We start from the raw sequence: 12,092 nt of genomic DNA, 5'->3' as shown, positions 1-12,092 counted from the left end.
TAGGCTGAGAGAGGATTGCAGCCAAGTTTTCAGGGCTATGCGACCGAAAGATCCCTCTACAGCCTCGGCGATAGCTGCATGTAATGGTGTCAATGATCTGTCTCAGCAAAGAAATTGGGCAAGGTACCTAGCTAGCATCATTTTACAGAATTCAAGTCCGTCAAGATCGAACCGTCATACAGTGCGGAAGTCACAATTACTGTACGTGCCTACACAGTCCATGCGCGAGCACACGAAGACGAATCCCAGTATTCTTTATCGATGGCGAACTAATACGGCCTATCGTCGTCTACCTCGGTAAGGGAAACCAGCCTTCCACCCTGTCAAGTCTGTCAATTACTCATACAACCATTTTATTCCCCTCGAAGGAGCACTTTACTACGCACCTGGACATCACCGTTCTTTAATCTCGTAGTACAGCACGGAGACTCAACAAAACAACTACCAGACAGCATCGCAGCGAAAAATGTCGACATTAGCCCGCGCCCTCCGCCCGGCTCGCCGCCTCCGAATCGCACCGCCCGCGCAGCGGGGCATGCCCCTCGTCGCCCAGCGGTGCTTCGCCGACAAGCCGCCCGTCCAGACCGAGTCCACTACCAACGCCGAGTTGGGCGTGGGCGAGTTCGAGGGCATCAAGTTCCGCGTCGAGCCGCTGCGCCGCGTGGGCGAGGACGAGCGCACCATGCGTGCCCGCCTTCTTTGTATGTTTTTCTTTCTCCATCCATCTAGACTCCACGAGGTCTGTTTCCGGCATACAACTTTAGGAGGGAACGAGTAGACTAATGGGGGAACCCTTTCTGCGACAGACCAGTCCCGTAAGCGTGGTACCCTCGAGTCCGACCTCCTTATGTCGACCTTCGCCAACGAGCACCTCCCACACATGACAAAGGCGCAGATGCAGCAGTACGACCTGTTCCTCGACGAGAACGACTGGGACATCTACTACTGGGCTACGCAGGAGGACGCCCCCTCAAACTCGGCCCCGACGCAGAAGCCCTTGGCAGAGACCGCCCAGACCAAGCCCGCCGAAGACATCCGCACGCAGCCGCAGCGCGCCGGGGAGTGGGCCAACACCATCGGCACCTTCAAGGCGCAGTACCGGCCCGTTCCCGTGCGGTGGCAAGATAGCGAGATCCTCGAGATGCTGAGGGCCCATGTCCGCAGCCGCCGCGCCGACGGCACCGTTGGCGTGCACCGCGACGTGCAGGAGCGCAAGGAGGGCGGACTCGGGTTCATGCCGCCCCTATTCGACGTTGACAGGGCGGGCGGCAGGAACTGAAGCTAGCGGGGATCGTTTGGGCCAGTGGATGGGCGCGAGGATCCAAGACTGCAGAAGTAGAGGACCGCCAGAGCAAGGGGATTTGTAACACCACATCTATCAGGAGCATTATCACAACGGCGGAGAGACAGAGAGACAGAGATGGGCAGTCAAGGAGGGGGCAATAGTACACGGCATTTTCAGCTTCGTTGGAGGCTTTTGCACATAGTCATGGACGGAGCACATATGTGCAAGGTGATGAAGGGAAAGGTGGGAAATATGAGAGAAAGGTGGCGGCCTCCTTTCTTTGGAGGCTGGCTATCACGCCCCGCGCCCCGGGACGATGTTGTACAACAAACCTGTAATTTGACAGCGGAAGACGACGCCTGTAGGTATGGGCTCAGCGATGTGCACCTAGGCAACACGTCACTTGACAGTGCCCCCAATCTAAATCTTGCAGTCAATTGAGATCAGCCTCGGCATCAACTGACGTAAATGCCGATACGTGAGGACTACTATAACACGGACCAAGACTTACGGGGTGTTCGTCCTCTTGGTTCCGGCTGCGCACCCCACTTGAGTGGACATGTCATTTTTGCGGCAGAGACAAGAGCGTGATGTGATGTCCGTTATATCATTCATGGCTTTTAAATGGCGACCGTGGTATGTATGTATACACTACTACGCACTGGGAAACCCTCCCGAGGTGCTTGTATCCTTTTCCGAATAGCATCATCAGAGACTCGTCACCGCCCGTTCCACGCCCAGCACAACATCTCGTCTTTCCCGTAAACGGCTTGCGGCTTTGTTAAGCCGTTTGGTCGACTCGCTTGCTTACCCCACCAAAGAAGGACTCTAAATAAGGTGCTTGGATCTGCAATTGTTTGCACTCATTAGCTTTAGAGCCCCAAAGACTCAGACTGCAGCCACAAACCTGAAGTACGCCCGCAGGTACATAATCTGCCAGGCCCACAGGCCGACGAGTATCAACGTAGTACCGATGCCGAACCACTTAACACGGGTGTTGGTGCTCTCATTGGTGTCGCGCAGCTTATGCTCGCGAGAGCGCAGGTAATCCATCTCGCTGTTGATCTCGCCGACAAGCTCCTCGATGCGCCGCAGCTCCGCCTCGACGGGCTTGAGCTTCTCCGTCGCCTGGATGGCGTTCCAGTCCTTTGCGTCGGCGCCGATATCGATGTCGAGCTCGATGTGACGACTCGTGGCGCCGCTGCGTCCGGCTTTTTATTTCTCACGTCAGCTTTGCTCAAAAGGATCTTCATGGAAAAGCCATATGGCTAAAGATTCGTTTCCGATGCGTTTATCGTCAAAAGGTTATACAACCCTCAGGGCGCATGCATAACAGGTGGAGGGGAGAGGCCACGTACAGCCAGAGAGGATGTTCTCGAAGCAAACGTCAAAGGCAGCGTCGGCGTGGGAGGTGAAGACAATGCGTTTCTCGCCGCCCGCAATATCCTTAGGCTTGCCGTAGTCGTTGCCAACAGCGTCCTTGATCTGTAAAGCAATGCGCGGTCAGCCATCCAATTCCAGACTCAGTTGTGGTCGTCTCCCTCTTCTCCCTGTCTTCCTCCTTGCTGTTCTCTCCCCGCCTCCGAAGAATGGTCTGGAAGAATCAAGTCTTTTTCCCCGTGCTCCAATTCCAAGAATTCAAGAGGTGGGAGGGTGTACTTGGGGCCACATACGTGCATATTGACGGTCATGCCATCACCCTTCTGACCGTCCACAATGGCCGTGACGACAACGAGGGTGTCCCGAGCGACAAAGTTACGGATGCATCGCTCCTTCTTGCCCTCATGAGGGCTTGTGGCCTGCAGGTCGAACCTGAGCGCCCGGGCGCAGCAGGCGAAGAGGACTAGGCTGCACACGTAGTGCAGCAACGATCTTGTCGGCGCCATCATTCGCACAGTTTTCGCAAATCTGTGGCAGCTGAGCCAGGAAGAATTCTCGATCGATCGGTTCGGGCCAGTTCAAGCGGCGGGAGTAAAGGGTCGATTGTGGATAGGGCGAGGGGGGAGGAGCCGGGCGTGGGTTGAATTGTCGAAAGCTGGTCGTTAAAGGAGCTCCCTGGGCTAGCAATAGGACAGCTACGGTCTCCAGGAACCACCTCTGGGGGTTTTTTGGAAATCTGTCGCGTTCGAAAGCCTGGGCCACTCAAGGACCCTTGTCGATAACCCAGGTATGCTTTGGCCAATCATCACCTCAATGAGGGGCAGCCTTGCTCTTGGCACTCACGTGCGGCGGCAGCCTTGCAACTTTTCCAGGTGTGGCGTCCGTCGCGCGCGCGCTCGCTGCAGCGATCTGCCACAGGTCAAGCCTTCTCCTTGCGAATGCGACGAGCCTCTTTACACGGAACAAGGCGATACATCGAGGAACACTACTTTTGTTTCCTGCATCTCAAGTGCCGTGTTAAACAACTTCACTGTCCTTTCCTGGAGAGCCACCCGCCAAGATGCCCAAGTGTAAGTGTCTACCACCTCCATCAATGCCAACAAGTCCAAAGCTAACTCGTCATTCCAGTCTTCTGTATGTCTCCCCTCCGCCGCCCCTTCCCACGTTCGATCGCGATCAACTAACACGACCTCGTAGGTGACTACTGCGATGTCTACCTGACCCACGACTCTATGAGCGTGCGAAAGGCGCACAACAGCGGTCGAAACCACCTGCGCAACGTCGTCGACTACTACCAACGTACGGCTACCCTATCCCCCACCCTTCGCCCCGCGGACACGAGAGCTAACCCTGTCCTACTCAATTTCAGAAATCGGCCACGAAAAAGCGCAGTCCGTCATTGACTCCATCACCTCATCATACGCTGCCGAAGGCCAGGCACACAACAACCCTATGCTGCCGCAAAACCAGCCGGGGCAGGCCTTCCCGCCCCCCTTCCCCTTCCCCGGAGGTTCGTCCGCTTCCCCCACGCCCGCACACTCATTTTCTGTCAATCAACCGCAATGCTAATGTCAACGTCACACAGGTATCCCGCCCCCATTCCCCGGCATGCCCGCCGGCGCGCCTCCTTTCCCACAGGGCATGATCCCACGTAAGTACCACCGGTCTCCCACGAACAAAGTCTATTCGAAAAGCTTGAGACTGATATGCGCGCCAACAGCTCCTGGTCCAGGCGGCCGCGGAATGCCACCCATGCCCCCCTTCGCCCCGGGCCCCAACGGCTCGCCCATGCCTCCTGGCGGTCTCCCCTTTCCTCCGCCAGGTGGCCTCCCGGCCGGCTTGCCGTTTCCCCCTCCCGGCGCACCGGGTGGCCTTCCACCCAACTTCCAGTTCCCTGGCATGCCGCCGCCAGGTGCTGGCGGATTCCCGCCCGGTCCCCCTGGGCCGTTCCCCCCTGGTGGTGGACCCCCGGGACGTGACCAGCGGTAAGACTTCGCAGGCATAGCATTTGCTCACAGAAGGGCGCGTACGTGTGTTGTTACGGTAGAATACGGTGTTTAGGCGTATAATCAGGGAATGGCAAAACTCATGGCATGTAAAGGTACGAACTCATACCAAAATCACATTCAAAACGCGTTTGGAAAAGTACACCAGTGTACTAGAGCGCCTAGGTTCCTTGTCTCGAACCTGTGCAAATTTGGTATCTTCTCGAGCAATTTCTATATGGTACAACAATACTATTTCCCAGTGTTCTCGTAACAGAACTCATGTATTCGCCTAGGCAGCGAGTTCTCATCAGTGTCGTTGCAAGTCCTCGAGTCGATTCCATCCCGAAATGCATTCCGGAAACCGCGAGGTTCGTCTTTGATCGTGAAAGTTCTGTCGTCGTAAATGATGTCTGTTCGTAACGGTCGTAATGATATTCACACCTCCTAAAAGACCCTTCCTACACCCTGATGGTGTCATAATCCCAAATGTATTACGCGTAATTACTCCAGGCATGAAATTCTGGTTGCTGAAAATCTGTACGTTAACGCTTCAAAAATGGTGAGTCGACAAGTCGGTTTGTTGATGCGAGTCGCGGTATGTGTTTCGTCGGATGACATCTCCTACGCCATCCCTCACTTCCCGAGGGCCACTGATCTTCTGGCGTAGCTCTTTTGTCCTCTTTTCTCGCTTGCGTTCGTTCATCTGTCTCGGAAGGTTCTGTAACCCTTCCAACGCGCCCGAGATAGAAAAGCGTCTCCTTCTCTTCGGGCCAGCTTCCTTCCTATTGTCGCGTTCACTATCGGCGTTCAGGTAAGAGCCAGAATTAGTAGGCTGATCGCGAAGAGAGTCCAGGCTGCTCCGGCGTCGCATTACACGCAGGTTTCCGCTGTCCGTCCGGCGTATGGTGCGTCGATCAAGCTCATCCCGTGTCCCCGACGAGTAGAAGTCATCCTCGCCGCGGTTGGGAAGAATGGCAAATGTCTTTTTCATCCGCGCGCTGATGCTCCTCCGCGGAAGTGGTGGGCGATTATCGATCGGAGGATACCGATAGACCTGGCTGATAGGCTCGTCCTCCATTTCTCTTTCCCATATGTCATCATCCTGATCGGCGTAGGCAGGACGCCAGTGAGGATGAAGTCGGTCGTCCTCGGGGAGTGGGGCTTCGCAGTCCGGACATGAGCAAGGGCCTCCTACAGGAGAGTGCTTTTTGGGGTTTGCACCTCTACGCGTGAGAGAGAAGGTCCTCGTCAATAGTCCCGATTTACCAGTGCTGGGCGGATATGTCTCCGAGTTCCGTCGTCGGGCCAGAGCCCTACGGACAATAGATACACTTCTCTGAGGCTGCTCATCGACCATTGTCTCGAAATAATTGCCCATGTTGCGCTGCCTCTCGTGATGAGGTGTTAGTCCTGAAGGAGTTGCAGGGATGAACTGGATGGCAGGAGGTAGGACGGGAGGCACTGGCGGAGCAGCTCGAGGGTTACGGAGCGGCGAGTCCACGTCATCCATGGTGTGTTGGGCCTGCGGGGGCGTTGCAGGTCCTTCCCCGTCTGGTCCAGTAGTGATTATCGTAGGCCTCCAGGGAGTTTGTAAGAGTTCCTTATCCGTCTGGGACGCGTCGGAGCTCTCTGAAGGCTTGTTGGAGTGGTTTACTACGAGGACGGACGAATTCTGGTGAGGGTACAGGCTCACAGCCTTCGCTTCCGACACTTCATGTGCAGTACCACTTGTCTCCACGGAAGCTGCTGAGAAAGGAGTGTTCTGGGTGGATAGCCGTTTGCCAAAGAAGGGGTCTCCGTGACGGTCTACGTTGAGCTTATGGTCTCGGTGATGGTGGCCGTTGTCGGTCTCGGATGAGGTGGCCCTTTGAAGGGTCAAGGCGGGTGCTCTCGTTTCATGTCCTGACTGTTGATTCAACAAAGCGTTTTGAGCCTTCAGGCTATCCGTAGTGAGCGAACCATCGCGGGATGTATTGCGGCTGGTCGGTGCAGATAGTGAAGAAGACCGCTTCGGGATGACAGGTGGATAGTCAATCGTCCGCTGATCCGAGCCATCTGACTCTGACATGGATCGGGTTTTCCGCCCTGGCCGCTCGAACACCGGGGTCGCTAAATTGTGGCCCTCTGATCCATTGGCACGAGTTGCTGAACTCAAGCTTGCACTTCTCTTGGATCTTCGACTGCTTGTAGATCTTAGGGATGGCTCCCTGCTGGACTTCGACTTGACGGACGATCGACGGTGCGGAACAACAATCACCGGAATGCCACCACTCTTCCAGATCTCCCTGCGAGCTTTTCCGCTCGAGATGGAATTGGAAGTTGCGTCCGAAGCGCAGCTGTTGTGGCGGCTGTCGCTGGGGCGAGCCAGCGACCTTGGACGACGCGGAGAGCCTTCCAATTGAACGGCTGGGTTGGTGGCGGAGCTGACAGAGGAACAATCGGGACCAGAATCTCTCAAAACGAGTTGCTTGCGCACATGCCTGAGGGTTTGTCGCCTTTGCGGAATTGAAGGGGCATCCACCAAGATCGCCTCGACAACAGTCGAAGGATTTGATCTCGTTGACTTGATGGTTTTGGCAGACATACCCGAGAGTCTCCGAGCATCGACATTGGCTGGGGATTCCGAGGTTGGCGTGTTGGACCAGGCGATCTCACTCGGAGCATAAAAGGCTGCTCGGTCGCGCTGAGACATTGCACGTAACGCCTTTGTCGCGTTGGTGGGCGTGACCACACGGTCTTCAATAATTTCGACCTTTCGTCTCCCAGCCCGAGGTAGGCCTTTTGGGCCTTGACGTCTTTTCCTCACCGTCACGGCCCTGCCCAGATTATCATCCCATTCTTGGTCCACTTCGTTGGTCGAGGCCCATTCCCCATCAAAAGCGCCAAAGTCGCCCTTCGCCTTCGGGGTTGCAGCGTCCTCCGTGAGAGACTCCAGGCCCAGACCTAGCCCAACAGGTGTTGGCGATTTCGATCGAGTATCTGAGGCGCGACGAACAGTGCTCTGGGAAGTTCGCGCAGATAATGTGTTTGGCCGGACGGTCGATTGCATTTCGTCCTCCTCAGAGGAATAGGGCTCTTCTCTAGCAGTTCTGAAGGACTCGGCGCGCGACTCAGCCGTGGTAGCTTTCGAGACTGTGCGATCGATGGGGGCCGGCCGAACAGCTTTGGGGTAATTAGCGGGTTGCGGAGGCGTCACGTCTGGAGTTGGCGGGCTTTGCTGGTTCGGAGGAGTGACAGGTGCACGCGCCGGTGTCGTCGGTGTCTGCGACACCGTTTCTCCCAGCGTCGGGCTTGGGGGCTGAACCGAGTGACTGCTCGACGAGGTTCGCGAGTGTGAAGGCGGTGTTGGAGGCAAATCCGGACCGCTGCTTATTCGCTTCGGCTGGTGTCTCAGCGTCTGGGGGCTCGGTTGTTGCGGCGCGTCCATCTGGGGCGGGACAGAGTCAACAATGAGATCATGCCCCCTGGGAGTTGATCGTACTTCGTAAGAACTCGCGGTATCGCTCCTGTGTCTCTTAGGATGAGGCAGGACTTTGTGCTTTTTGAACATTCTCTGCCCCGACAGGGCATCATCGTTAGAGCCCAAGGCGTAGTTTTTGTGTCGAACTGACATATCGGGGAGGGGCTTCGGAGTTGCGGCGACAGTCATCCTAGACCACGTCTGCCGCTGATTTGCGTTCTATCGGAATTTGACGCGTGTCAAATGCACACAGGATGACCCTTCGCAGGCTAGCGAGGATGCGAGAAGGCCAAAGTCGTTTGCATGCTGGGTAGAACAAGGTTCATGGACGTGGTTGAGCCCAAGATGAGGAAGAGAGGAAGGATGGCAGAATGCGTGAGGTCCGACAGCGGGGGGTGTCGGAGAAGAGAATGAACGGATGGATGTTGAAAGCCAAGGGGTTATCGAGGAGAAGGTGTCTTAAGGTAAGGGTGAGACATTGAAACTCGAGAGGCTTTGATGGTGAATCGCGTCAGGGTCCAACGGCGTCCAGTTAGAGTCGACCACAGTCGCGAGTGGCAAGAGAACCGATGAGACGGGACACAAGTCTCTATGCCGTTCAGTCAAGTGGCATGAGACGGGGCTCTGTGGTTCAACAAGCAGAAAACCCCAGTCCGATTCGTTCGAGGGGGGGCGAGTGGTCTCGGTGGTCACGATGTCAGGCCCGGTTTTGGTTTTGCGCGCGCGCGCGCGCGTATGAGTGAGAAAGAGTGGATGAGCGAGGGAGAAGGCGAGGCCGAGGACTCGGTCGAGGCCTGATCAAGACGTGGGATGCGATTTGATCGGGACAAAGTCGCACAGACTGAAGTAGGGAAACGAGATGGGACGATATGTGAGATTAATGCTGAACTTTGGCCGGCCCGAGTGAGAGCAACAAGACGAGAGAACGGCGATCCAGGGCTTGCGGACGGACGCTGGCGCTATTTTGGTGCTGGACACGGCTCCAAGGAGGTTGAGATGATGGAGACAGACGACGGTTCAGGAGAGACGGGAAGGATGATTGGCAGGGCGGGAAAGGGGTCTGATGCATGGAAAGAGAAATGCGCCGTAGGTGAGATAAGACAGAGTAGAGATGGAGCGGCAACTGCCAGATGCAGAGGATGATGATGCGTGGCGGCAGAAGATCTGGGTAGGGAGGCACGAGGGGAAAGCTGGCGATAGGCGGGGCGCGCACCCGGTAAATGGGTACGCGAAACTGCCCCCCCTCTGTTCGTGGACAGAGTGAGGTCAGGCAGGCGGTCCAAGGTACTTACTTCCCTGGGGCGCAGTGCTGTGAAGGTACCTACCAACCTTTCTTCTCTCAATATGGGGCATGGGTGACGAATGCACTTGAGAAGAGAAAAAGGCCCAAAAAAATCAAGTGGCAGGAAAGAAACACACAAACCTCATCCCTCCTCCGTGATCACTGCCACTTACCTACCTAGGCAGGTAAGTAGCTACGGCTTCCCTTCCAACAGGTTCCATTCCAGCCAAGGCAAACTTGCTTGCATTTTGCAAACTTTTCTCGACCTTTTTTTTTTCTCTCCCCACCTTCTCTTTCTCTATGGCCCTTCGCAGTTGCATTCGTCCCGTGATACGCAACTATTGCAAGGAAGGTGCGTGTACCTACTGTAGGTAGCCAGTGGTAGGCGGTAAGTACGTGTACCTCGCTCCGTCAGGGGGCCGAATGAGGGAACTCATCCACCATCCCGACTGCGCTGTACACAGTAGCGCCCTGCGCGGTCTGAGGGAGACCGGGCAAAGTGGGGCCGTTTCTTTCCCGTCCTCCAACAGCTTGCACTGCTCTAGGCAGTAACAACCTCCCATAGGCTGCTTCTGCTTTTAGTGGTTGCATCGTGCTGCGGCGTGGTTTCCTTCTTCTGCAAAGCCATGCCAACTTTCTGCCGCCCTTTTTTCTCTTCTCCTTCCCCTCTCCTATCCACTCCCCTCCCACCACTGGCGTCCAGTCCCACGCCTCCATACTCCTCTTCTCCTTTGTCTTCCCCCTTCTTTTGGCCTCCTCCGACTGGTCCGGGCGATGGATGCTCATCATCGCCCTATTCACCTCTGTCTTTTGCTGGCCGTACAACCACATGCCCTGCAACTCTGCACGTCTGGTAGCGTGCCGCCGCATCGCGGTTGCAACACTGACCACAGGATCGCTTCTGCGTGCCCTGCTAACTGTGTAGGGACACTGTCAGCAGATCCCAACGCTGAACATCCAGGCCGGAATCGAAGCTGTCGGAGACTAATGTGACCCAGTTTGCGCTCCCCCAATCGCACCTGAGATGGCAGCAACAAACCATCGCACAGTAAACCCTGGCGATATCAGTGATTCTACCGTACATCTCATGATAGTGCAACTGCAGAGCGTAGAGAGATCGCCCCGAGACAAATCTAAGTTACGAGACGGCTCAAAGCCCCCGGCGCTTTGTTCTCAGACCTGCATGGCCTCCAACAAGCCCAGGGCAAATCAGCGGTCTGTCATGGCTCGCTGCATGAGACGACCTGCAGACTCGGAAACGGAAGCCACTCCTGGAGCTGCACAAAGATGGCAATTTGGCGACTGTGGTGCGTAACGTGCCAGTGGCGCAAGGGTGTCTTTTCCGGTGAGGATCGAAAATTCCTTCGCATGAAGGAGGCCCCCGATTCGGCTCAAAAGTTGTTGCTCGCCTGCACTCAAGGTTTTAATTAGGAAGCACCTCTTGCGATCCTTCTAGTCCCTTGAGTTGTGTGTCTACATACCGTCATGATGGAAAGTTTGTCAAGATTTCTTTAGCTCTGTTAGCCTAGTCGGCATGTTTCAGCCGGAAGCGCCCGTCGGACTGCCGGTACCACCGGAGCGGAGTACTTCCGGCCCCAGGCGTATAACTCGCGACGTACTCGGCCGGCTTAGTCCGTCACAGGTAGGTCATGACCACCCGAAATGTTTCGGTCGTCAATTTAGTGGTGTTGGGTATCAATCCCAATAACATGCTGGTGATGGGTAGCCATGACATACGAATGAGCAACCAAACGGGAAATCGTACCTGATCAGACGCGGGAGAGGGTGGATGAATTTATATTTGCCGCCAAAGTGTCGCCGGTTAATAGTCGATGCAAGTGTAGCCGGAAGCGATGGGTCCTTATCTGTTCGAAACCTTGAGTAAGTCATGAAGCCGATGGCATGGGAAATAAAACTCTTATCTACACTCCGGCCTTGACCTTGCGACCTCATCATCTCCTTGTCGCCCTCGCTTCAGGCGAGCAGCCTGCGGAACGTGCATGACGGACTACAAGCGCACCGAGGTAGCCGTTACTGCTCGTTTTCCTATTGGGGTAAGCGTCTAGCACAGCTTGCATGTTTTAGCGTGTCGTAGCTTTATCTTATCAGCCCCGCGTGAGAGTTGCCCCACGTCATTGAAGGGAACTACCATCCTGTGAGTCTTCGTCAACGCATCTCCTCTGAAGAAGATCATGGGGGAAGATGATCGTTTGCGCATTCAACGATTCATGAACACACCCAGGGTCCTTTTATTGGGCATTGAACATCTGGTCGTTCCACGTCGACGGGCGTTCCCCCCTCCCCCCGCGGAACTAGTGTAAGGTTGTGGTGTAACGGCTCCTTCGTTCTCCAAGACCAAGCTTGACGGCCCTGCAGAAGATGCATCTCAGGACCCCATTCGGGCTTATCTATTTCAGAGTTTGCATCACAACATCGACAACTCTCTGACCCACCCCCCGCCTTATTCGTCGTGTTCAGATTGTCCAAAACTCGTACGTGGTTGTGCTTCACGTGAATGGTGTCGAGACACCGCCTCGAGTGGTAGGTAGGACCCTGCTACGACGTGCACCGGGCACTTGGTTTTGAGGTTTCCATCCGGAGTGTAGAGCCGACAGACCAATAGAAGCTCCAGCCGAATATCTGCGCTCATCCTGTAAGCATCATGGCACTGGGGAGGGAGGGAGCTTTATCTCTGCC

The 12,092-nt window shown here is 55.7% G+C and overlaps 4 protein-coding genes across 4 annotated transcripts; 2 read left to right on the top strand and 2 right to left on the bottom strand.

Moving 5' to 3' along the window:
• Positions 1–466: 466 nt before the first annotated feature.
• Positions 467–1,279, top strand: CH63R_09032 (Tpr repeat protein; the record flags this gene model as incomplete). The annotated part of the gene is made up of 2 exons (XM_018304006.1): positions 467–701; positions 807–1,279. 2 exons carry the CDS (start codon positions 467–469, stop codon positions 1,277–1,279), a joined length of 708 nt encoding a protein of 235 aa, XP_018156029.1.
• An 834-nt stretch (positions 1,280–2,113) lies between these two features.
• On the bottom strand, positions 2,114–3,174 carry CH63R_09031 (Endoplasmic reticulum vesicle protein 25; the record flags this gene model as incomplete). Its single annotated transcript, XM_018304005.1, has 4 exons — positions 2,114–2,132; positions 2,193–2,496; positions 2,644–2,770; positions 2,959–3,174. 4 exons carry the CDS (start codon positions 3,172–3,174, stop codon positions 2,114–2,116), a joined length of 666 nt encoding a protein of 221 aa, XP_018156028.1.
• Positions 3,175–3,725: 551 nt separating this feature from the next.
• CH63R_09030 (U1 small nuclear ribonucleoprotein C) lies at positions 3,726–4,654 on the top strand (the record flags this gene model as incomplete). The annotated part of the gene is made up of 6 exons (XM_018304004.1): positions 3,726–3,735; positions 3,794–3,799; positions 3,863–3,964; positions 4,035–4,175; positions 4,251–4,316; positions 4,386–4,654. The coding sequence occupies 6 exons, from the start codon at positions 3,726–3,728 to the stop codon at positions 4,652–4,654; spliced, it is 594 nt and encodes a 197-aa protein (XP_018156027.1).
• A 549-nt stretch (positions 4,655–5,203) lies between these two features.
• On the bottom strand, positions 5,204–8,302 carry CH63R_09029 (uncharacterized protein; the record flags this gene model as incomplete). Its single annotated transcript, XM_018304003.1, has 1 exon — positions 5,204–8,302. The coding sequence occupies one exon, from the start codon at positions 8,300–8,302 to the stop codon at positions 5,204–5,206; it is 3,099 nt and encodes a 1,032-aa protein (XP_018156026.1).
• Positions 8,303–12,092: the final 3,790 nt, after the last annotated feature.

Source organism: Colletotrichum higginsianum, chromosome 6, assembly GCF_001672515.1.
Source record: "Colletotrichum higginsianum IMI 349063 chromosome 6, whole genome shotgun sequence".
Taxonomy (NCBI): Eukaryota; Fungi; Ascomycota; class Sordariomycetes; order Glomerellales; family Glomerellaceae; genus Colletotrichum; species Colletotrichum higginsianum.
This window is presented reverse-complemented; position numbering and strand designations above follow the sequence as displayed.